This window comes from Sodiomyces alcalophilus (assembly GCF_042370955.1).
Source record: "Sodiomyces alcalophilus JCM 7366 unplaced genomic scaffold ACRALscaffold_8, whole genome shotgun sequence".
In the NCBI taxonomy this organism is placed as follows: Eukaryota; Fungi; Ascomycota; class Sordariomycetes; order Glomerellales; family Plectosphaerellaceae; genus Sodiomyces; species Sodiomyces alcalophilus.
In genome coordinates this window covers 2,799,060-2,824,061 of record NW_027263539.1, presented here as the reverse complement: position 1 = coordinate 2,824,061, position 25,002 = coordinate 2,799,060, and the positions used below count along the sequence as shown (strand labels likewise).

The following is a 25,002-nucleotide window of genomic DNA, read 5'->3' as shown; positions in this document are numbered from 1 at the left end:
TGTTGCCTGTAGTAGTGATACTGCCTGTCGATATGCTTTACCCGTTTATGAAATTCAGGGTTTTCGGCGAGCTTCTTTGCACTCTCACTATCTATTAAGATAGTAGGAATCTCGAGAGTATTATTATTATTATTTTTATTATTATTATTATTGCCTCTTGTATTAGAATCTAGACCTAGATTCTGTAGTATATCTTTATATAGATTATAAAGATAGATTCCTTCTTTAGAAGCTTCTATGAGAGCTATATATTCGGCCTCTATTATTAATAAAGTAACGACTTTTTGTTTAGTTAAGGTCTAACTAACGGGGTTATTTACTCCCACGTAGTAAATATATCCTGAAGTCGAGGTTCTATCCTCGATTATATCTGAAAAGCTGGTATCAGAATAACCGTAAATACTAAGGTCTTCTTTATTATAGTTATATAAAAGACCGATATTAGGATATGTATTTATATAAGCCCAGATTCGATTTAACGCAGTAAAGTGGTCTTGCGAGGGATTGCTTATATAGCGAGAACACTGGTTAACTGCGTAAGTTATATCTGGTCTTAAATGCAAGGCTAGATATAATAAAGCCCCGATTTCCTGTTGGTATTTATTTATATTATTAGTTAACGCTTGTTTAGGATTTGGTACTAGGACCTTCTTGTGTATATAAGGGGTGTTAACCCTTTTTAGACTTCGTTTATTATACCTTTCAAGTATCTTATTAGTATAAGGCAACTGACTTATAGAAAGAGTCTTGTTATCTTTATTTATATTTATTATATGGCCTAGAAAGGTATTTATTTTACCTAAGTCTTTGAGTGTAATATCTTTAGACATCTCCTTAAAGAAATAGTCTAAAGTATCTTTAGAAGGGCTTAGAGCCACTATATCGTTAACGTGGCATAAAAGAATAGCTTGTTCTTTTATTCTTTTAATTTTATTATATTTATAAAAGGTAAAAAGTCCGTTATTATACTTAGAGACCCGGTAACCTAGTTTAGTTAATATCTTAACTAGGTAATTATACTAGAGTCTAGGACTTTGTTTTAACCCGTATAAAGCTTTATTAAGCTTGTAGAGTGTTATATAATTATTATTTTTATTATTTTCTGAGCTGTCTTCTCTCTCGAAGCCTGTAGGTTGTATAGCGTATATCAGAGTATCTATATCAGTATGAACGAACGCGTTTTTGATGTTGAACTGCCTGAATTTCTAGCCGCGTGATACGCCTAGTATTAAAGCTAGTTTATAGCTTTCTGGCCGGCAGGTAGTTAAAAAGGTTTCTAGATAGTTAAGACCTAGAACCTGATTAAACCCCTGAATAACCCACTGAGCCTTATATTGAATAGCTTCGCTAGAGCTATTATATTTGATTCTGAAGACCTAACGACCTCCTAGTACGTGGTAGTCTTCTTTTATTTTATTATAATTATTAGGCGTATTTCTTATACTTATTAAGTCCTAGGTCTTTCTCTTTTCGAGTTCTGATATTTCTGCTACTATCGCGTCTATCTATTTATCTTTATCTGGGCAGTTTATAGCCTGTTTATAGGTAGCTGGTTCGTTAATCGAATTTATAGTTAAAAGAAATAGGGAATTTTCGTAAAACTGTAGGTTTCTAAGTATTGTATCTTTTATATGATATAGTAAGTGCGCACTATTATTATAGGATATTAGATCCTTATAGTCCGGTTTTGATGGTTCTAAAGGTATTTGGACTTTTAGCCTGGTACTCTGGCTATTATTATTATTAGCCGGGCTATGGTATATATTATTATTATTATTAGCTGGAACTTTATAGCCCGCTGCCCGTAGACGAAGACTCTTATGTCTGTTATTATTATTATTCTCTTCTTTAGGTTGAATAGACTTAATAGAATGTTTCGAAACGCGCGAAGGAATATTTTGTGAAAATTAACCGGTATTTTCACTAAAAGTGATTCCTTTATAATACTTAACGGGTTGATAAGGCCCGCGGTTGGAAACCTGATTATTATATGCCTGAGTATTAATATAAGAAGGGAGGTTATTATTATTTTTAGGCGTATAGTTATTATTATAGTTATCTAAAGAAGAGTAAAGAAACTGATTCTCTAAGATATAAACGTCTCGAAACTAACCAGTCTTTCTAGTTACTGGGTTGTAAACCTTATAGTTATAGTTATTAAAACCTATTAAAGCACCTCGAGGTGCCCTTATATCTAGTTTCTTTATATTCGGGTCGTTGTTTTTATAATAAATAATAGAATCCTAAACCCGTATATTATTAATATTAGGTTTCTGACCTTGTGAAAGCTTAAAGGGACTCTTATATTTAAGAGCTGAATTGGGTGATCTGTTATATATATAAATAGCTGAGAGAATAGCTTTACTCTAAAGGTATCGAGGCAGCCCTGAGTGGAAAAGAAGAGCTCGAACCTTTTCTATTATAGTTCTTATAACTCTTTTAACAGAGCCTTGAGCTTTATGAGTGTATGGTGGCTTTATATTATACTTTATACCTGCGAAGAGGCGTTAAAAAGAGGCGTTATTGAATTCTTTTCTACCGTCTGTATCTACTTCTTTAATAAAGAAGTGATATTTATTATTATTATTATTATTATTATTATTATTATTGTTATTTTCTACCTGAGCTTTCCACTCTTTTATAGCTGTAACTACCGTCGTTTTAGACTTGTCTGAGAGCAGTTATGCTTATAGGAACCGGGTAGAACGGTCTAGTATAAATAAAATCCAACGCTTTTTATTATAAGAAAGAGGTTCGATTAGTCCGTAAAGATCTATATAAACCTTTTCTAAATAGGAAAAGTCTTTGTATTTATTAACTGAATCTTTATTCGTAAGTGTAATAGACTTACTCTTCTTATAGGCGTTATAGCTCTGTATTTTAGTTAACTCTTTGTTGGTTATATTATAATCTTTTTAAAGAGTATTAGTATAAAGACTTTTTAAGGCAACAGGGTTAATATAACCTATCCTGTTATGCCATAGCGTTGTGTTTTCAGTTATAGAGGTAGTCCTTTAACGGTTATTACGGTCTCTTTGTTTATAAAGCTCTTCTTGAGGTTAAAGAGGTTAAAGAGGTTAAGATTTCTTTGTTATATTATTTCTTTATTAAGGTTTAACTAACCCCTTTCTTATATTTCTTTGTTTATTTTGTTTCTTTAAAACTTATTCTTTGAACCTCTGAAACCTCTTTATTCTAGTTGAGTCTTGAGACTGTTCTTTAGGTAAAATACCTCTTTGTAACAGTTTCTTTGTGTTTTTTCTAGTATTTATTATATTTATTTTCTAAGACTTAACCCCCCCGTATAATAGTGCCCGTGCTACAGCCTAGTATAGCCCGTTATAAAGCAGAGCCGTTATATAAAGAAAGAGGGGCTCTTTATTATTAAATAATAAGAGCTTTTTGTTTCTAGTAAGACCGCGAGCTTCACTATCAAGACAAGAGAGACTAATAATATTCGTACCTATTTCCGGTATATAAAGACACTCTTTTAAAAGCAGAAGCTTCCTAGTATCCCGGAATTTTATCACGCAGTCTCCTTCACCTTATATTTTTATTTCTTTTACCTGACCCTAACGAACGGTTCTTTCTTTTATATTCTAAATAGAAAAGAGTCTTTTATTTATTATTATATATGCCGTAGCCCCGCTATTAACACAGAAATTCAGGTCAAGCTTAATACTGTTTTCTGCTTATATTTTATGAATCTTTTCTACTAACCAATTAATATTAAGGTCAGTATTATTCTTATTATCTTTGTTATTAATTTCAGAACTGCCCTGTGACTTCCGGATAGAGACCTCTTTGATAGTCTCTTATTCAGCTATTTTTAAGTAACAGAACAATATTTTTGATTATTTATTTGAGTTAGAATTGACTGAGTTATTCAACGATTTATTTTTATTATTTTTATTCGTTTTCCTTTATTCCTTTTTCTTTGTTGCGTTGTCGACAAAAGACAGAAACAAAGAATACTGAGCTAAAGGTTTAATTCTGATTAGCCTAGCTTCGAAAAGTGGGTCCAAAAGTGGGTCCAAACGGTAAAGCTATTTATAGATCTCGCGACGCGAAGAAAAGCGATGCTTGTATAAAGCGAATAACAGGATTTCTATAGGCGGACTTTTTGCTAAAAGCTTATATACCACGTTACGATATCCTGTTATTACAGGCAACGCGGTAGGTCAAGTGGCTTAATTAATATAGCTGTTATTCGTGGAGCTATAATAACCATAAAAGCAACTGCGTTTAATCCACGTATTCGTTATCCTTTTTCTTTTTTTCTAAAAAGTCCCTTTATATATAAAGGAATAGTATATCCGATCGTAACAAAGAGTCTTATTCCGATTATGTGGTTCTTCCGGAACAGGAATAAAGAGCTGGCCTTTTAGCACGACTCTTAGCGACCGTATTAGGAAGAATAAAGAGCTTAAACCATAGTAACGGAACGAACGGTTTAAATCGATTGGCTGTCTTCGGGAGACAAAGGGATTTCGTATAGTCGGAGACAAGGATCTGCGACCGGGGGAGGATAAAGGGATGGCCTAAAAAGGCAGGTAGGAGTCTTTTTGGTATTTTTGCGTGGCCTAAAAAGGCGGGAGTCTTTTTGGTATTTCGAGTAGAATAAAAGGGTAGAAAAGAGTAGATTTCCTTCTTTGCTAACCCGGGCTTATAACCTTTTAATAAATTGGGCTACGAGTAGTAGGCTGTACGCGCGGAAGAGAGGAAAATCAAGTAAATAGCTATTAAATTCGTAGAACCGTAGGATTACTGCTTGTTTCGCGAGCTTGAAGCTGCGTATGATAATATTAATATTTTTTGTAAAGAACTGACTTCTGGGATTTCTTCCTGGATCCGGGGCTGGCAAAAGACCCTGGAAGATTGGGTGGCGACTGTTACGTTAACAGCCTACGCGACGGTTGTCACGCCACATTATTTGCTTAAGTAATAACCAAGATATCGTATTTACGATACCTAGTATATTTATATTATTATTATTATAATTATTACTTATTATAAGTATAATATCAACAATTATTATTAGCCCCCTATATAATATATATAAGTTAGTAAACGTTGCGCGAGGCTTATAAGAAGAATAAGAAGATATACCTTAGGGGCTAGAGATAATCCTAGAAACTTAAATATCTTTTAGAGAGAGGAATAATAGGTTAGAATAATAAAACGGCGTGCGAAAGGATAGTGGGTAATAGAAAATATACTGCTAATAGTAAAGGATATTATTAAAGAAAAGAAGAAAAATAGAGTAACGGAGGTAATAGTAAAGTTAGTATTATTAATAAGCGAGTTATATAGTCAGGGAAGGTACGTATATCGGTTCTTTATATAAAAGGAACGATCCTACGACCCGTCTACGAATAATAATAATATCCTTATATAATACGTTAATTAACCTTATAACTATAAAGAAAGCCCGCCTCGAGTGCCCTTTAACGAATAAAAGGGTTATTTAGGGCAGAGAAGCTACTAAAGGTCGTTATTTAACCGATAAAAAGACGTTATTTAATTAAATAATAACGCCTTACTAACACACCGAAAATTAACGGCTTACTAAGGGGAGGAGGGGGGTAATATTACGGGTTAACCCCGTAGAGATAATCCGGTAAAGCACCGGATCTCCCGACTAATCACACCGCGTGTCTAGTGGGTCGCCGTGATATTATATTTAGGTCGTAAGTGCCTATAGAGATTTCTCCTTTTCCTCCTTTTCTCCTTAGCTTTAGATAATTCAATTATTCGGCCTCACTCTATAAACAACTCGTGACTAGCCGCTTATAGCCCGCGGAACGCTTACCCTTAGCCTTAGCGGCTCGGGCTAGCTAGGCGCGGCGGTCTATAGCTAAGGCAGGAGTAGTGATCTCCTTACTAGCCGGGGCGGGAGTAGGTGCCTCCTCGCCGGTATTATTATTATTATTATTATTAGCCCCCTATATTATATATATAAGTTAGTAAACATCGCGCGAGGTTCGTAGAAAGAACGTGAAGACGTACCTTAGGGGCCGGAGATAATCTTAAGAACTTAAATATCTTCTAGAGAAGAGAATAAGAGGTTAGATCGATAAAACGATATACGGAGGGGCCGTGGGCAATAGAAAACGTACTATAGGTAGTAATAGATATTATTAAAGAAAAGAAGAAAACCAGAACTATAAAGGTAACGGCGAAGTTAGTATTATTACTATAAATAAGTTACACGGTCAGGGAAAGTATGTTACGAGGGTTCCTTATATAGAAGGAACGACCCTACGACCCGCCTACGAATAATAATATTATTACTACGCGGATCGCTAATTAATCGTATAACTATAAAGGCTTGCCTCGAGTACTCTTTAACGTATAAAGAGGTTATTTAAGATAAAAGAGCTGCCTAAGGTCGTTATTTAATCGATAAAGAGGCGTTATTTAATTAAATAATAACGCTATACTAACCTATACCGAAATTCAACGACTCACTAAGGGGAGGAGGGGGGTAATATTACGGGTTAACCCCGTGGAGATAATCCGGGAAGATACCGGATCTTCCGACTAATCACACCGTATTCCTAGTAGGTCGCCGCGAGTACCGGTATTTATACGCCCCCTGTTCGGTATTTGCTATCCACTTAACCCTAAATAAGAAGGTAACGCGAGCGCATATATAAGTAAGATCTTAGCTGTAAATGTTATATACCTATACACGTTAGAGTAGGTAATTAGGATTACGTGATATATAATAAGGTCACGTAATCAGGGCATCAGGATTATATAGTGTGTATAATAAGGTTATATAACTAGGGCATTAGGATTACGTGATATATAATAAGGTCACGTGACTAGGGTATTAGGATTATATAATATATAATAAGGTACCTAGTATAAGGACATTATATATTCTTAATACCTTAGGGTTAATAAATATAGAGGCAGAAACAGTAGTGATTTAGTAGCTTAAGATATCTGGTTTTGATTATAGAGATTAAGGCTTATCGTGAGGTATAGGTACGCAGCTTCTTTATATAAAAGGATATATCGAGGGCTGCGTAATAGCGTTTTAGTGGCGTTTATACCTTCTATAAAAGCTAGGCGGAAAGTCCGCCAACTAGGTACGATTGTCGAACAGGGCCTTAGCGATAAGCAGACATAGTAGGATTTCGTTTAGCGCCGCCAAGTCTCCAAATCCGTTCAGTGCTTTAGTCAGCTTTCGGACTTAGTCATGCATTAGCGTTTATCACTTCTTTTATTCTCCGTGTCTTAAGGGTTCTTGAAACCATTTGGTTTTCTTACACCAAGGCAAAATGCCACCAAGGATAGTGGAGTTCCAATCGGCCTTAGTCAAATTCAGGCAGCGCTATCTATGTTCCCCTAGCGCAGGCCGCACAATGCTGACTTCACTTCTACGGTCCCTTCGCCCAGCATCGAAACCCCTTTCCTTTCCTAACAAAGACGTCCCACTGGTAGCGCCACACCAGAAAATCGAAGAGGAGACCATCCCAGATTATCTCGCGACTCGCTACTATCCTGTCCGCATCGGTGAGGTCATTCACGACCGCTATCAGGTCGTGGGCAAGCTAGGCTATGGCACCACTTCAACTGTGTGGCTGGCACGAGACTTAATGTAAGTCCCGTTGGTTCTTTTTTTCTGAGCGAGGACATGGTGTGATCAATGCTTATTAAAAATCATTTCATTATCTAGTGATCGTCGGCATGTCGCCGTGAAGCTCTTCATCCTCGCTTCATGCATGGGGAAGCAGCTAGATGACGAGCTTACTATGTACGATCGCATAGCTAAGGCCGCCAGTCGCGGCCATCCCGGCCGAATTGCCGTCCGGCCGCTGCTAGACTGCTTTAACGTAAAGTCCCCGGACGGACAGCATCGATGCCTTGTACACCCACCACTTTGGGACAGCGTGCTCGCATTGCTTTACCGGAACCCCGTTCGCAAGCTGCCCCCGCAGGTCCTCGCCGTTATTCTTAAGTATCTATTCCAAGCTCTAGATTTCCTACACACGGAGTGCCACATTGCGCATACCGGTAGGTATAATATTCTGTTTTCGTTATTCAACTGTGTGTAGGGAGTATGGAGCTGGTTAATATCCCCTCCCCCTTTTAGACATCAAGGCCGACAATATCATGTTCGGGATAGGAGCCACGGATACGGCGTTTACCACCTTCGAGAAGAATGAACTTAAAAGCCCGTCCCCGAGGAAAGAAGTAGACGGGCGGTTCATCTACTTGACCCGCGAGCTTCCTATGCCTGAAGACCTGGCGAACCCGGTCCTATGCGACTTCGGCTCAGCCGTGCCGCTAGATGATGGCCGGGAGCACCGCGAGGACATTCAGCCTAACGTGTACCGCGCACCCGAGGTTATCCTCGAGGCACCATGGACCTACAGTGTCGACATATGGAATGTAGGGTGTATGGTACGTATTTGCTTATAAACAGTCGCTGTGCCAGAGTCTTGTGGAATCATTTTGGGCCCCGCTTATGCAAACCCCAGATCTGGCATATATTCGAGGGCGGCCACCTGTTTAGCGGCCGTGACCCAGAGCACGCGGCTTACCGGAGCCGCGCCCACCTTGCAGAGATGATTGCGCTCCTCGGCCCGCCGCCGCCAAGTCTGCTCGCGCGGGGAAACCGAAGCGGCGAGTTCTTCTCGAGCACGGGCGAGTTTTCCGCGCAAATTCCTATGCCTGCGACAAGATCGCTTGAGGACAGGGAGACGACGCTTAGGGGACAAGAAGACAGGGAGTCCTTCCTACGCCTTATGCGGAAAATGCTACAGTGGGAGCCGGAAAAACGCAGTTCTGCGAAGGAATTAATCAAGGACGAGTGGATCTGCAAGCACACATAGAAGGATAGCCGGCATAATACAATGCGTATCATGCCTGGTCGTTGGGCGTGTGCAACTATATTCTTACTAATTCTTCACGTTTCTTCCTGCATATTCAAAGACAGCTCCAGCCCATACTATGGCCAACGCCTCCTACGAAGAGGCACCTTGCCGCCTCTCCTTATTATAACGGCAGCATATCTCCCCACACAAGCACTTCTTGTCTAGGCCCCGCCAGTAGCTCCGCGAGTAGTCCACCGTGATTTCCTTCCCAGCTTCAATTCCTTTACTAATTAATAGTATCCTCTGCGTGCCCCTCCACACAAACGGCTGGAACTGAGCATTGGCGTTGCAGCTGTGATTCACGAAACGCGTGAAATTCCCTATTGTGCCTTGCCAGATCTGATACCGCCGGCCGCTGGCCGAATTGACCATGACGTCCAGGTCCTTGATCCCGTTCGTCACCAGTCCCACGAACTCACCAATAGCAGTGCCCCGTCGGAATGGCACAAGGGCCTGCACGCCATTCCTCTTCCCATTTCTCGTGTGAAAGACTTGGACGGGAGGACACGACCTGGGACAGCCGAAAAGGGACGGGTAGCAATAGCAGTTGTTTCGTTTGAGGTCGTCGTCCTGTTCCATTCCGCAGGCGGTGCATTTATAGACAGCCGCAGACGCAGCAGATAGTTGCGGCGGCGGCATCCATCGTGGGTCCTCGGCGCCCCATGTATGAACGTCTATAACAGACTCGTCGACGTGTTCGAAATTAAAGCCGGGATCGAGATCGAGGTACGTGGACGCAAGAGGCACGGGCTCCGAGCCGTCCGTATATACCACCCAGTTGTGTGGGTGGCCCGTCAGCTTGGTCTGTGCCGAATGCTCTCCGACGATCGTCAGTAGTTGCCGCCAGTTGGGATGCAGCGTATCGGCCGCTACTTCGAAGCGTGTCTTGAACGTCCTTAACCTTTGCATGCCCTCCTTGGTGAACCCGACTCTATACTTGCAGAAGCGGTAGAGTCCTATGCCTGCGAAGACTAATGCCGCCCAGCCCCCGGCATCCTTGATCTCTTTATAGCCACGCCAGATAATCATCTTATTGCGCAGCTCCTTCTCCGACCAGCCAAAGTCGCCGCATGCCTTCAGAAGAGCCGCCATACGGCACTTAGTAGGCGACATGTCCGGATTCACGGACCCTAGAAACTCGACGTACGCGTTGAAGTGCTCTATCCAGCGTGCCTGGACGATAACTTCTACCGAGCGACACATACGACTTGCCTGCGTTATCTTCATGCAGAACGTACTGCTCTTGCTAAACGAGCTATCCCCGTCCGTGAGGTTCGCTGGTTGGGAGTGGTTCGCGGGCAAGGGTGGGGTGCGAGGCGTGGCGTTGCTCTCGTGCAATGCCGGGTATTCCGAGTTGGTTGGGGAGGTTGTAGTCAATGAAGCGGTGATTCGCCACTGCTCGATGAGACTCCGGGGCTCGAGGTTGATCCCGCCGTGGATATGATCCCAAATTCCGATGATTAGCTTCTCGAGGGAAGACTCTTGAGGAATGGGAACCGCCGATTGAGTCTTGGTTCGCTTGGGAAAGTTGCGGTCGCATATCTGGATTTGACGCTGGCTCTTGGTGTCGTCTTGCACGGGGAGAGTGCCCCGGGAGGGTCGTAGTAAGCTAAGAGTGTTGCGGCTGCGTAGATTATTAGGATCTGTCGCATTTCGAGAACATAGAATAGGTGGGGAATCGGCCGGGATTGAATCTCGGTCTCGGTCCTGGTCCTGGTCTTGGTCCTGGTCTCGGTCTCGGTGTCGGTCTTGTGTGGTGTGTGAAACACCATGGCCGCTCTTTGTGGGCGGTTGGTGAGCTGGCAATGAATGAGTATGAGACCCTGAATTGTCTGCTAGTGCTTGCGGATCGGGGTTATGAGCCACGAGGTCCGAGATATCTATAACATGCTTGAATAATAGGTTAGAAAGTCTCAAAAACACACGGCTGTTAGGCGCGAGAGGTAGGACGTAACCAGCACTGAGGTTACTATCTAGCAGGCTTCATATTGCGACATACTGATAGGACGGGGCCGGCCAGCCGCCTCGACGCCAATTCTGCATTTGTCGCCTTAGTTTCGCCGCTCTGTCCGTTATCGTCGGTGCCGTCGATGCCGTTATGCCCATCCTGGATAAATGCTTCCAGTCGCAACACTGGCACACCGAAATGGTCCACCGGCGAGCATTGCAGAAGCGCGTCGGTAAGCTTGTCCAGGAACTGGCGGAGACTCTCTTGGAGCGCTGTGACCCGCTGCTGGGGCGCCGTTACGGTCATGATATGGATGGGCTGTATGACGGATGCAGTGAATTCTGACGGCGTGGGAAGTAGACGGGGTTGGAAATCGCCGTCCGTTGAGATAGGGATGATGTATGCATGATGGGACGTAAAAGCTGGGTTATCACGGACCTAGGCAGGTAAGCTCTGCTTATGTTATATGTGGGGACGGGATTTGCGGCCTGTGAATCGGAGCCGCTCCTGGTTCGAAGACGGACCCCGTGCAGGGAATAGAAAATACACTACACTACAAACTCGAACATAGCAAAGTGGAACCGGGACAAACGAACCAGAATCGAATCAAGGCATACTCGATAACACCTAGTCGAGTGTCTTTTTTGCTCTCGACGACAAGTAGGGCCGCGAAACTTTAATCGACTTAAAACTAGGCTTGGGCAAAACCCAGAAGAACTAAATGGGCTGGACCTATATATAAAGCTATAGCCTAATAGGGGTGCCCTAGTTAGGCCTAGGGGCTCGGATAGGCGTACCTAATTAAGCCGTTGAGTATAAATAGATCTTAACGGGTACCCGGCAGAGCCTAGACGTTAAATTAGGCCGCCTATATAAACCCACTATGTTTATATAGGCTTAGTTAGGCGACCTAATTAAGCCACTAGGTTCTACTAGGTACCTATTAGGAACTATTTATATTTAACGGCTTTATTAGGTACGCCTATTAGAGCCCCTGGGCCTAACTAGGGCTTAGATAAGCAGGGAGGCGATAGGTAGGGAGGCGATAAGCAGGGAGGCGATAAGCAGGGAGGCCTTTAAGAACTTATCGGTAACGGTTAGCAGGGCGCCGAATAAAGTAAACCCCTCGCGCTACTAAGGGGATAGGGCACGATCTTCTATTAATAATACGACTAGTTATAATATAATAGAGTATACCTAATTAAAGAACTATTCTATTATGCCTATAGGAGATATATTAGAAGCTATACCTGATTTATTATATTATTACCTATATCTACTATTATAAAAGAACGTCGTTTAAGCTATCTTTCTTTTCCCTAACTCTCCTTCCTATAACTAACTATTCTGCTCCTTTTCCTTAGTTATAGAGTATCGCTATCACCGTCTTTTGTTCTGTTTACTATACCGCTACCACTATACCTAAATTTATAGGAAGTAAGTTATCCCTTATACTCCCTAATATCTTTATTATACTAATCTAATTACGTAGAATAGAAAGTAGACTCCGAGTACTCGGAGAACCCCTACACGAAGCGAGTAAGAGACTAGCAGGATCGTATAGATCTAAATACTCGGGCTATCTTTAATATTAAATATAAATAAACTTCGAAAAAGTCACGCCGTATTTCGCGGTTTAAAAACTCTACGGAGTATAAAAACGTATCGGAGAAGGAGCAGAAGACCTAGTTAGCCGTATTTAAGTAGTAACTAGATAATAAACGGTATGTATATATATAGTACTCGATATAGTAATTAATATAGTAATTAATATAGTAATTAAAACTAACGATATTTAGTAATACTAAGGTGGCGGTAAAGGAGGCTAGATAGGCCTATAAGTCCGAAGCCGCCTAGGAAGATACTAAGTCTAATAATAAGGGTAACGATATTAATATCGAGGTTAAGACCAGAAACGATAAGCTCTAATATAAGAGAATAAAGGCCGCCCTACTATTTAAGTATTTTATAGTCTGGGTTATAAAGAAGGAATTCTATGATTATAAGAAAGATATAAAGGAGGGATTAGTTAATAAGTCTGTTATTATAAAGTGGCTATATAGCCTGCTAGATAAATTTAAGATCCCGTATAACGGCGGCCTAGAGCTAATTATCGCACTTCTAGATAGTTAGTATAACGAGTTTACCGGTAGGGACAAAGCGTCCTCGAACCTTCGGATCTAGTTTAGGGTAAATAATCTATTTATCCCTTAGTATTAGAAATATACTGATATTAATAGGCTACTACTAAGTCAGGAACTAAATAGGCTTAGGCCACCCACTTCGCCGAGGGTATATATAAGCTATATTATAAGGTACTAGCGTGCGAGCTAGGGGCGCTTAATTATCAGGGGCCCCCTATCGATATTAAAGATATCACGGCCGATTTCGAGAAAGTTATAATTCGCTATATTACTCGGCTTAATAACCGGGCTATTTTCCCCCGCCAGAAGCGTAAGAGGTGTGTTATAAGCTCCTATACTAAAATTAAAAAATTAACTAATAGTACTAGGGCTCATATAGTTTATCGGCCCGTCGGTCTCGGCTTATTAACGGACTATACGGTGCCCCGCCTTTGTAAGAAAGCCACTTTTAATCTGCCTCTTTTATACTAAAAGAAGCAAATTCGGTTTATTAGGGATTTCGTGAACCGTTATTAACGCTCCTATAAGTTTAAGTACTATATTAATTACTATATTCTTTAATTACTAATATATCTATATTTAGCGGTTCTATTAGATAGTCAGGATCTTAAAACCGCCTCGTCTAGTATTACTATCCAGTAGGCGCGTGACTTCCTCCGCGGCTTAGTAGAGGCAGATTTAGCAAAGGATTTTATCGCCTCTAAGGATAAGTAATAGGATAGTAAGAGTTTATACAGGGTGGTAGTAGGCGGTATAATAGTATTATAACGTTTTCCGCTCCTAAAATTATAATTAGCTCGTGATATACATCCTTATATTAACCTTACTTATACTCGTTATATTATTATATATTAAAGTAAGAATAGTATAAGTATTCCTTAATTAAATATTATTATCGCTTTATTATAGTCTATTATAAGATATCTTAATAATAATATCTTTAGTACTTATATACTATTTAATTCAGATAATTATAACTAAGTTAACTACTATCTATAAAAAGAGTTATAGTATATTATACTTTTAAGGCTTTATTAGTATATTAATATATACTATAATATAACTAAACGTAGTATTACTTTGCTTTTTTTAAGTTTTAAGAATTTACTCTGGGTGTATAATACTATATTATTAATTATAAGATATAGATATCTATATAAGCTAGACTATATATAGCTTTACTTTTATTTATACTATACTATATACTATATATTCTAATATATTTTAACTAGCTAACTATTTTATATATTTAGTCCTAGATTATAGAATTATAAATAATATATAATTAGTATTAATAGAAGCCTATAAGTGTTCCTATAAGACTTATAAGTATATTTTTATTAGAGTATAAGGAATATAAGTAATAAGTAAAGTAGGTATAACCGTATAAGTTTACTTAATACTAGTATCCTAGAATATATATTATATTTATAAGAGTCTACTAGTAATAATTATATATAGAATATTCTCTAAGCTAGATATATATAATTAACTCTATATTAATTACGTAATATAAGATAGTACCTTATTTATAATATAATACAATGCCTAGATAGCTAGTTTCGCTTAGCTAGGCGAGAATAGTATACTTAAAAATAATATAAATAGATCGTCTAACGTATATAATCTTATATGTTTTAGATCTAATTCTTATTTTACTTTAAGGCTTACCTTATTATTTAGTATATTATACTATATATATATAATAATATAGTATAATCCTAATTATTACTGATTCTATTTTATAAGTTAAAGGCTATTTCGTATACTATATATATATAACTATAATATATATATATATATATATATATATATATATATATATATAGATTATAACTTTATATTATATTACTTAATATATAATACTAAGGTATCTTATAGGTATATAATCTTAATTATATACACTATATTAAGCTTATATATTATTATAAGGTGATATTATATATAAGTTAAAGTATAATATATATACTAGGGTATATTTATATATATTATATACTTAGTTGCTATCTTATATAATATCTAAAATATACTTATAATATATAATACTTTTTATATATCCTAGCTAATAACCTAAACGCTGTATTTATATCTTATAAGATATTATACTATATAAGCTATATATCCTTAAATATTCTAGATAGTATAGTCTATAAGTTACTACTTTATCTTTCCCCTCCTAGTTTTAATACTATATATAAAATTTTATATAAGATTTATAAGTTCTATATTATATAGTATTACTATAGAGGCTTTTATCCGGCCTTAGACGTAATTTTTCTTTAGAAAAGCAATAGCCCTAGATATCTAATTAAGCAGCCTAAATAGGTATAGATATAATAGTAATAATATAGTATTTCTATATTATATAAAGTTTCTATAATTAAGTCTTTATCTTTTAGTATTTATATAAAACTAGTATTATATTATATTTACTATTCTATATATTAAGTTTATTATAATTACGTATTTATTTAAAAAACATATTCTAAAAATCAAGATACTATATTATATAGACGATTACTAACTTATATCTACCTAGTATATTCGTATAAACTAATATATCCTTAATTTCCTAGCCGATAAGCCGTTACCCGCCGCCTTAACCTTATCGATACCTATATCCTATCTCTGCCTTAGCTACTCGGTGATTATAGACGGAATTAAGATATCGGGGGAGAGCTAGGAGGTATAGATCCTAGCTATATATGCTACGAGCCTTACGACTCTTAAGAGTCTTGCCCCTGCTATTATTACTCCTGTTGCCTTTACTGCCCTTATTAACCCTATAGCCCTACTATATAGATTACGGATAAGGCGTCTAACTAAGGCTCCGTTATTACTCTATCCGTTACGTCGTAATTAAGAGGGCGTTAACTAGTTAGAAGACTTAGTAGCTTAGGCGAATCCTTAACTAACTATAAATAGAATAACTCTAACCTAATATCACCCGGGGTATATATATGCTAAAATAGTTATCGAAGGTTATCCTGATTATCCTTATTCGAATCGTTATCTTTATACTCCTACGGAATTAGTGTCTCGGGTACTATTAGATCCTTATACCAGGTTATCAGAATCAGAGCTATAGAGGCAGTCTTAGGTATAAGCCTGGATCGTTAAGGTATATAAACCCGCTTTATAAAGCTCTATACTCGTTTAATATTAATGGCCGAGGGAGGAATATAAAACAGATCCTTTGCTAGGGCGGCGAAGCCTCGATATAAGCTCTTATTCCGTCTCTAGAACTCCGTAGTCGTCTTTATAGGCCGTTTCCCTATTATATATATTAGTAATTAAAAGTATAGTAATTAATATAGTAATTAATATAGTAATTAGTATAGTAATTAAAAAAAACGGAATCACTTACGTAACGCTAAGAATTCTCTTACTTTTATATAAATACGGTTATTATCCGAATTTAGTGCCGGCCTTTAGTATATCCTTTAGTACTTCGTAAATACTTACTTTAACGGATAAGTTAAGTAGGGTAGTTAACTTACTCGCGTAGGGCTAACTAGTAACGCACTAATAGAAAAGCTAAGACGCTCCCTATTTACACGATTTATCGCCTTATTATTCTCCCGATTATACTCTTTATAGTATAGCGTGTATATTATTATCAGGAAGTGAATAGCCTGTCGCTAGGGGTCGTAATTAGCAGGTGCCTCGAAGAACCTCCCCTAATCCGTAAAGCGCCAGTTATCTTCGCCCTCTAAGATAGGGTATAAAAGACTAGTAATAGAGTAGAGGTCGATATTATTTTCGCTTTATATAAAACCGATATACTTAGTTAGCTTCTCCTTTATAAGCTTAACTCCGTCGCGGAGTTTTATTACCTAATTATCGCTATAATTTTCCTCGAGGAGACCGTTAACGCGAGTTAGCCACCTATTTAATACGATATAGGTCTTAGTTAAGTTCCAGACTATTCTAATCGACTAGGAACCTATATTATTTATAAGCTAAGTAAAGAATTTCGTGATATCGATAATAAACCCGATCTAAGTCCACTCCTTTTCGGTAAGCTATCGAAATCCCTCGGATTTATCTATAATACCGATATATTCGTGGATAATAGCGCGAAGGCGCCACGCCCGCTTAAGTATTAGATAGGTTAAACTTTATCGGGTCCTAATATCTTAAACTAACTATATAGTGTCTTCCCGGCCTATAATCTATCGCTATAGTTATTTAAAGGCGTGCCTTTATTTAGGTAAGCGATTAACGTATACTATAAGCTTCCTAACCTTTTATTATATTAGTAATATATAAGTAATATACTAAATATAAATATTACTTACTATTTTAATATAGTTAAATCCGTGTCTAAATATATCGTTATTATCGTCTTCGCCTAGTCCGAGGCAACTTAAAAGGTCTTTTAACGTAAGTTAGATAATATAAGAGATACACCGAATATACCGAATCCTGCTACTACTCTATATCGTAAAGTCACTAAAGGAAGGCGAGGTATCGCCGTCTTATATTATCAGGCCACGAATAGTCTCCTTAATTCGATCTATATTAAATAGACCGCCGTTATCCGAGGTTATTATTCGTACTTAAGACCAGAGTTTATACTTCTATAGGTATTCCCCTACTAGGGTACTTAACCTAATCTTAGTATTATCGCCTTAGATATCGACGATATTAAGGAGTAGCTACCGGCGGTTCTATTTCTCGTTAATCTAATATACTATAATACTAAGCAAATTAAAGTTTATAAACGGGGTTAACTAGTAGTCGATTATTAACGCTATATACACCTACGGGGGGATTTACCGAAGCTATTTAAAGATAACCTCGCCGGTATAGGTCCTAAACCAACGTGTAAGAGTACTAGCGTATAGAATTTAGGCGGCGAAACCGGGATATAGCTATTCCACGAAGAACTTAAATCCCGGGGCCATAGTTATATTAAAGGATAAGGTATATATAGCAACTATTATAATAAGACCTAGCTAGGCGTTAGTAAATCTAGTACTAGCGATATTATCGAACTTTACTTTATTAGTTTAATTATTATATCGAGTACTATATTTTTAGAGACCTATATTTACCCGATTCCGCTCCCTATATAGGGCCCTGTTTTATACTGCTACCCTATATACCTCTAATCTAAGGTGCCTAGTCGCCATAGTGGTGCTACTTAATCGTCTAGGCGGGAGGTTCGGATACTTTAGGTATATATAATAACCCCTATAGATTAGGCGAGGTATTCCGACCCGTCTTTTAGCGCTAATAAAATACTTATCGGCACTCCTTATTACCCTATAGGATATCGGTTAGATAATAGGCCGTAAAAGAGTCTCCTCTAGAACGCTAGCTCTATACTAGTCCTAAAACTATCCTATCGTCTTCTACTAATCGATCCACGCCTACTATTTAGTAGTATTATCCGGGTTATATATATAATAGCTATTAATTACCGTTAACCAGGCTTACCTACCGGGGGGGGCACCGTCTAACTCTATAGATATATAAAATAAGCGAAAGCCGTGCTTCGAAGTCTTCGTCTTATAAGGGTTTACTTATATATTTTCTCTCGCTTTATCTACGTTCTAATTATTTTTATCTATAATCTAATTATTTTTTTTCCCTAAATCTTTACCTAGGAAATATATCTAATAAAAAACAAAAGGATAACTTATTTCTATCGCCTCCCGTTTACCTTATCCCTTTTAGATTATACTAACAGGGTACTACTATATACTAGATATAGGACCCCTAGATAAAACGATTAATATTACTATAACCTATCTCCCCTTTCTTTTATTTATCTATCTCTTTTTTTTTTCTTTTATCTCGCTCTTATATCTTCCTATATCCCTCTTACTACTATATAACGTATAGATAAACGACTACGCGGCCTTATATAAATAAAAATGCTACTAGTAATTAAATCGAGTTCCCCTCCGTTAACCCCCCCTTTAAAGACTTTAAGTCCTAGTCCTAATACTATTTCTAAAGATTCCTCTATATATAAATTACCGCCTCTGCCTCTAAACTTTAATCGCCCCGTAGGTTAGTATTACGATACTAAATAATCAGTTATTTCGTTAGTATTATAGCCTATATAGCCGGAACGATTATCTATTATATAATCGCCCACTCTATAGTTAAAAGAGTCCTTATAATCTAAAGAACCGTCGTAATTAGGAGAGGGAGAGTTATCCACGCAGCTAGACGGATCTACTCCTTAGTTAGATCCACTATCTCTACGCCCTCGGTTAAGGGTATAGACCGCTATACGAATAGGGACCGGTAAGCCCCCTATTTAACGGCTTATACCGTAAAAAAGACGTCCGTAAATATAAATACAGAAGCGGGTTAACCGTTAAACTATAAGGAAGACTCTAATAAAGACGGCGAAGAAAATACCAAAGCAAGTAAAAAGGGCAACCTCTTAGATAGTGCGGCGTAGGCCTAGGAGTAAGAGTATATTTTTCTCTTTTCTTTTATCTTTATTTCCTTACTAATAACTAGAGTATAGGTCTAATCGAGATACGTTAATCTTAGCGATAATTCGATTTTTTAATTCCCCGATTATCTTTTATAAGGCTTATCCGAGAGGTAATCCAGGATACGAGTAAGAGGACGGACCTATAAGTATACGTAACGGTAATAGGGGCACTTTAAGAAGCGGCAGAGACTTAGCTTATAACGATATTCTAATATACTTAAATAGCAGTGATTTATACGAACAGGATTATAGTCACGGAGAGGGATATAAAATATATTAAGGATATATTAGCTTATTATAATATTATTCTATAATAACCCTCCCCCCCCTACTAGTAAGAAATATAGTACTTAATAAGTACTATATTTCTTAGCCGAATAGAGGGGTCGGGTTAACTATCTACACGATAGTCTTAATATACTCTATATCTTTAGCCTTAATAGTAACCCTCTTAGTATAGAATACCGCCTTTTAAGATACTAGTTATTATTAGTAAATTAATCACTATTTCGTTATTACGTTAATTTATTAGACTTACTAGTAAAAAGTGTTATTAGCTATTATTCGGCTAATTCTTAAACCGCTAGGATAGCGTCCCGCTATTATCGTATATACAGCCTAAAGTCCTAGGAGATCTCCTTTACTAGGCGTATAAAGGGGGTATTAGGGATTAATAACTGCTCCGACTTCTAGTATCGCCGGATCTCCCGTAATACGATAGCTATAATATAGTTAGTATATATACTAAATTAGTAAATAGGTTAGTTTACTTACTGCCAGGCTTATTACGGCGCTTTTTCTTTACCGCCGTAACTAGCTACTTCCTAGCAGCCCGACGGGCTAAGCCCTTCTTAGGCGCCCTTCCACTAATCGCCTTATTAGCGGGAAAATAAGGTATACCCTTAGGGCGAGTACTAACGCGACTATAATAAGTTAGTAAAATACTGGTTATATAGGTTCTAGACGAAAACTTATAGCGGTATAGTAGTGGTAGTTATAGTAGTAGTGGTGGGTAGTAGGTAATAGTAATAATAATAATAGTAATAATAATAGTGATAATAGTGGTAATAGCTTTATCGTAAATTAACGTTATAATATAGACGTTAATAATAGTAAAAATAAAGTCGTTATAGGCTTTATTTAGCTATAGAATAAAAAAATAAAGGTGTTATTCGTTACCTAGAGTGTTATTTAGTGCCTAAAGGAAGATACTGCTAGATAGTAAAGGAGCTTTATTTCGGTAAGTATAAAGGAAGGAATAAAGGCAGGTACGGTTACTATTATTCCTTCCTTAATTAGCACTATTATTAGATTTCTTTTATATTTCTTTAATATCTACTACCTCTCTTTACGATCAGGAATATTATTAGCGAGTATTATTTATAAAGCTTTACTCTTTATTTAATAATTACTAGTTTATATTTTACTTCTTTTAGCTTATTAGATACAGTACTTAATATAGTACTTAATACGTACGGCTATTCTATTAGGCCGCCCCACTATTATCCGTTTTAGGCCTACTTAATTAAACCCGGACCCTCTACTAAGCGGCCTAGGAAAGTCTTAGAGTCCTAATAGGTAGTCCCGCTCTCGCCTAGGAAAACCCAGGGGCTTAAATAGGTACCTAATAGGAACTGCTAGGTTCTTCTAGGGCCGAGCGGGGCAACCCATTAGAACTCTAAGACTTTCCTAGGCCGCCTAGTAAAGACCCCGGCTTCTAGTAGGCAGGCCTACTAGAACCCCTCGATCCAATTAGGGCCCGTTTAAACGGGCAGGGCCCTAATAGGTTAGGTCCACTTTTTCGTTTAGGCGCCCAAACGGCGGTTCAAATGGGTTTTAACGAAGCCTACTTGAAACTAGGATAATTCCTGCTCTCCACGTCTCGATAGAAATCTCTCTCTGTCCAGGGCCGAAATTCCTCCTCTTGTCGATCGGCCGAGCTAGGGTTCTCCTATCTGATCTACAATCTATCACCTCAATTTGCCCTGCGCCCCACGTTCGGCTCCTTCCCCGTGCCTCTCCGTTTTACAACATAAAGCCCGCACGTCCATCACCTACGAATATGCCGCACCACGTCTTCTCCTGGCTTTCGAGGCCGTCTCAGGCGGGTGGGAGGGATAGAGATCTCCGCACGCCTGCAATGTCGGCACTGGGCCTCCGCTGTAGATCCATTTCCGCTTCTGCTGCTGCGTCGTCTAATCCGCCCCAGGCACCGCCGATGCCCTCCATCGTGAAAGGAGACGCCGTGGGTTCGTCGAGGATGTTAAGCTCCTCGGTGCTGAACCATCGAGGCATAAGCAGTGCTCGGATTGGAATAAGAGCCATGATAAAGACTGGGAATCCGACTGCGGCCTCGGTCTGCGTGATGGCTAATGTAGCCCCGAACCCAATCAGTTCAATGGCGACAAACTTCCAAAGAACTGACCGACGTTTTAGGCGAAGAAACGGCTCGTCCGGTGGAGTCAGCGCCTTATCGCGAGCCAGGAAGGCGACCTTGTTCGTGATGCCATTTGCTTTCAGAGCCTGGATACCCATAACAAAGAATAGCCCAGCAAGCACACCCTGGGGAATTAGATTCAGAACCGTAAGCAAAGGTCCCGACATGGTGCCGAGAGTAAGAAGACCCTGGGCAAGATTCGAAACACGCTGTTCCACCACATGGGTAGCCCTGAATGTACGACCGCGCTTCTTCTCGCCCTCGTCACGTACTGGCTCCGTCACGCACAGAGCTTCTGTATGGAATGGCGCTTGGGGAATAAGCCCGTTGGGGAATGGAAGGCCGAGAATGCCAGCTACGCCGAGAACGATGCCTAGGAGGAATATATCCCAGTGAAATCCAGGGGGCTTTTTCAAAGGGAACTCGGTGCCCTGGGCAATCAGTGAGGAGACTAGGGAAGGTAGGTGGCTTTGTGTTAGAAACTGTGATCTAAAATGATGGGAAGGTGGCATATGGTTTTTCATCCATGGTCCACTTACCATTATGGTCGAACCAGAATAGGATCGTCAGCAAAATTGCAAACGGGATAGCAAGGAAGATCTCCCCAACATCCAAGGTCCAGAATCTAACGAGCCAGTCCCTCTCAGCGGTGGGGTGGAAGGCGATACGCGTTGGTAACGTGTCCAAGTCGACATTTCGCATACGTCCGATATGGACGAACCCGGTGAAGAAGATGAGTGTCAGCGGGGTGCCATAGTCTTTGAGGAAAACCCGGATGGGATGCATAAAGAGGTTGCTTATCCCAAGGTCGCCGAGGATATACGCAACAAGGAAGACGAGAAGCGACACCGTTATAGAAAGGTAGAATGATGGGCCACTTCCTAGTCGCTCCAGAACTTGGACACCCATCTGGAGGTAAATTACGGCTACATAGAAGCCGAAAACGTCGCAGGGGAACCGAGTAACATATCGAAGCCAGTTAGAAGAGTTTGTGAATGCCAGAATCCAATGGAAAACAAGCGACCACCTAAAGAGAGCAATTAGCAGTCGGCGCCTTGATAGGAGGGCTCTTGACTCACAGGCCAATCCAGCACATAAACGGAATATAGTCGATTCCCGCCGGGTGCACGATAGCGTATACCGTGCTAAGAATACCATTAGTCACTCCTGTTCTCTAGTAACGATGTAGAACCTGCTCAGGGGTACCTACTTGTTAAATAGTGCGATGGGTCCTGGGACAAGATGAGTACTCCGAGTTCAAAAAGTCACTCTTTGGATACGGCAGAAGACTCACCAGTCACCCCTACGATGACGAGAGGTTGACATGAAAACAACGAAAAGACAACTGCGCCCAGAACTGACGCTAGAAGAACTTCGTTGACGCCGAAACTGGAGTTCGTATTGGCAAACATATCGAGGGAAAAGGCCAAGGCTGGGAAGATGCTATCAAAAGTGTCAGTCTCATTGGCCATCAAATCATTGCAGAAGAACATGTTCGGCGAGCCAAAGACACCTCGCTTGATTCGAGAAAATGAATTAGTTGACGCACTTTGCAAAGTACATGTATACCGTTGCTGGAACCACTCGATAATCGTAGGCGTCTGTCCAGTCGCTCTTATAATAAGGGGCACGACGACGGAGGTCATTGCGAATGCCTCGAAACCAATGGATCTTCCACCATCGATCCGTCTTTTCGGCCCTGTAGCGGCGGTAGGGCGATGCTTCTCGGATCGACGGTGCCTCCTCTAAGTTATCTGTCGCCATTATACTGAGCGCTCGTAGCGATGTCTGGTGCGTCTCGCGTGGCTCTTGCCTAGGCAAACTTCTAGAGTTAGGAAACCTCCCTTCTTTAAACAAGAAAAAAATAAGGAAAAATAAGGAAAAATAAGGAAAAATAAGGTCAAAGATTAAGAAGTTACTTTATAAAAATATAAAACGTGGGCGGAACACGGCTCTAGTTTTATCATTTTTACCTGCGAGGTAGGACACCCCGGAGTCTACGTTGTATATATGTATTATTCTGCTCAGCTAGGGGCAGCCGCCCCACCGTTCCTTTTTTCTGCCTGGTCAGCGAAATTAACCTCCGATCACTGGGCCACGGACCTAGTCGCAAGTTCGCCGCCCAGGAAATAGTTTCTTATTATCAGTCTCCGAATAGCAAACCCAATTACTTCGTAGGCTACTAAGGCTAGGGAACACATAGCGGAACCTATCAGTAAAAGTCATTAAGCATAAATCATCACCAACCATTCCGGTACCATATATTAAGCCTGCAAACCCGGCTTACCTTTACTATACTGCCATAACGTTAAGCTTGTATGACTCTGCTATCCCAGGGATCAAATGCATCATCTCCTCCAGAACGCAAGTTACGCCACGGGAGTGCCGTGTCCCACTTTTAGTACCGCGAACCCAAATACGGCGTCCATAGGTGGATAGGTACCTAGTTCGCAGCGGCAGATTTATCCAGCGGAACGCTAGAGCGAGATAAGCACGCCAGGTACGACCGAAGCGAAGCATGAGCTGATACCTAGGTACGCTCGCACAAGATAAACCTGGGGAAGAAGAAGTATAACGTACTGGCTGAGCTTGGCCTTTTCAGCCTGTGCCTTCTCGCTCCAACTGAACACCGATGATAATGGAATATCGTCTGAATGTTCTGTGCTTTTGCCACAGTCCTAGAGTTAAGTAGCATTTATCCAAAAGTCGATTGGTTTATGTACAGCTTTTATCTAGACTAGAGGTTAAGCTCTGCCAGCTCGCGGAGAAAGACTCTCGGCTCTTCTATGACTATGTGCCCGGAGCGGTATATCGCCCGCCGACATGGAGAACTTGAATGATGTTTTGCAGGAATCGCCTATCCCAGACTTGGACAAGCAATTGAGAACTTCGAAGTCGCGCTATTTGCTCTTTTGCCAGTGTTATGCCAAAGCAGTGGCACTGCCAGACCCTGCCATTCCCTCCAGTGCCGGTTTCTCGACTTATATCGATTACGGCTGGGTTTAATCTCATTGGGCAGAACATTAGAGATATTTCTGGCACGACCCGGAAATGTGCCAGATTTCAGGCTTAAGGTCAGTACTAGCTGTCGAGGTTACCGAATAATTGCTAACTTATGC

General features: G+C 39.7%; 3 protein-coding genes across 3 annotated transcripts; 1 reads left to right on the top strand and 2 right to left on the bottom strand.

Annotated features, from left to right (window-relative positions):
- Positions 1–7,292: 7,292 nt before the first annotated feature.
- On the top strand, positions 7,293–8,849 carry ACRALDRAFT_1072887 (uncharacterized protein; the record flags this gene model as incomplete). The annotated part of the gene is made up of 4 exons (XM_071018038.1): positions 7,293–7,612; positions 7,691–8,028; positions 8,108–8,418; positions 8,496–8,849. The coding sequence occupies 4 exons, from the start codon at positions 7,293–7,295 to the stop codon at positions 8,847–8,849; spliced, it is 1,323 nt and encodes a 440-aa protein (XP_070872189.1).
- A 132-nt stretch (positions 8,850–8,981) lies between these two features.
- Positions 8,982–11,145, bottom strand: ACRALDRAFT_2044803 (uncharacterized protein; the record flags this gene model as incomplete). Its single annotated transcript, XM_071021472.1, has 2 exons — positions 8,982–10,781; positions 10,891–11,145. 2 exons carry the CDS (start codon positions 11,143–11,145, stop codon positions 8,982–8,984), a joined length of 2,055 nt encoding a protein of 684 aa, XP_070872188.1.
- An 8,964-nt stretch (positions 11,146–20,109) lies between these two features.
- On the bottom strand, positions 20,110–23,647 carry ACRALDRAFT_1058809 (uncharacterized protein; the record flags this gene model as incomplete). The annotated part of the gene is made up of 6 exons (XM_071015954.1): positions 20,110–20,167; positions 21,635–21,638; positions 21,660–22,334; positions 22,423–22,910; positions 23,153–23,326; positions 23,433–23,647. 6 exons carry the CDS (start codon positions 23,645–23,647, stop codon positions 20,110–20,112), a joined length of 1,614 nt encoding a protein of 537 aa, XP_070872187.1.
- Positions 23,648–25,002: the final 1,355 nt, after the last annotated feature.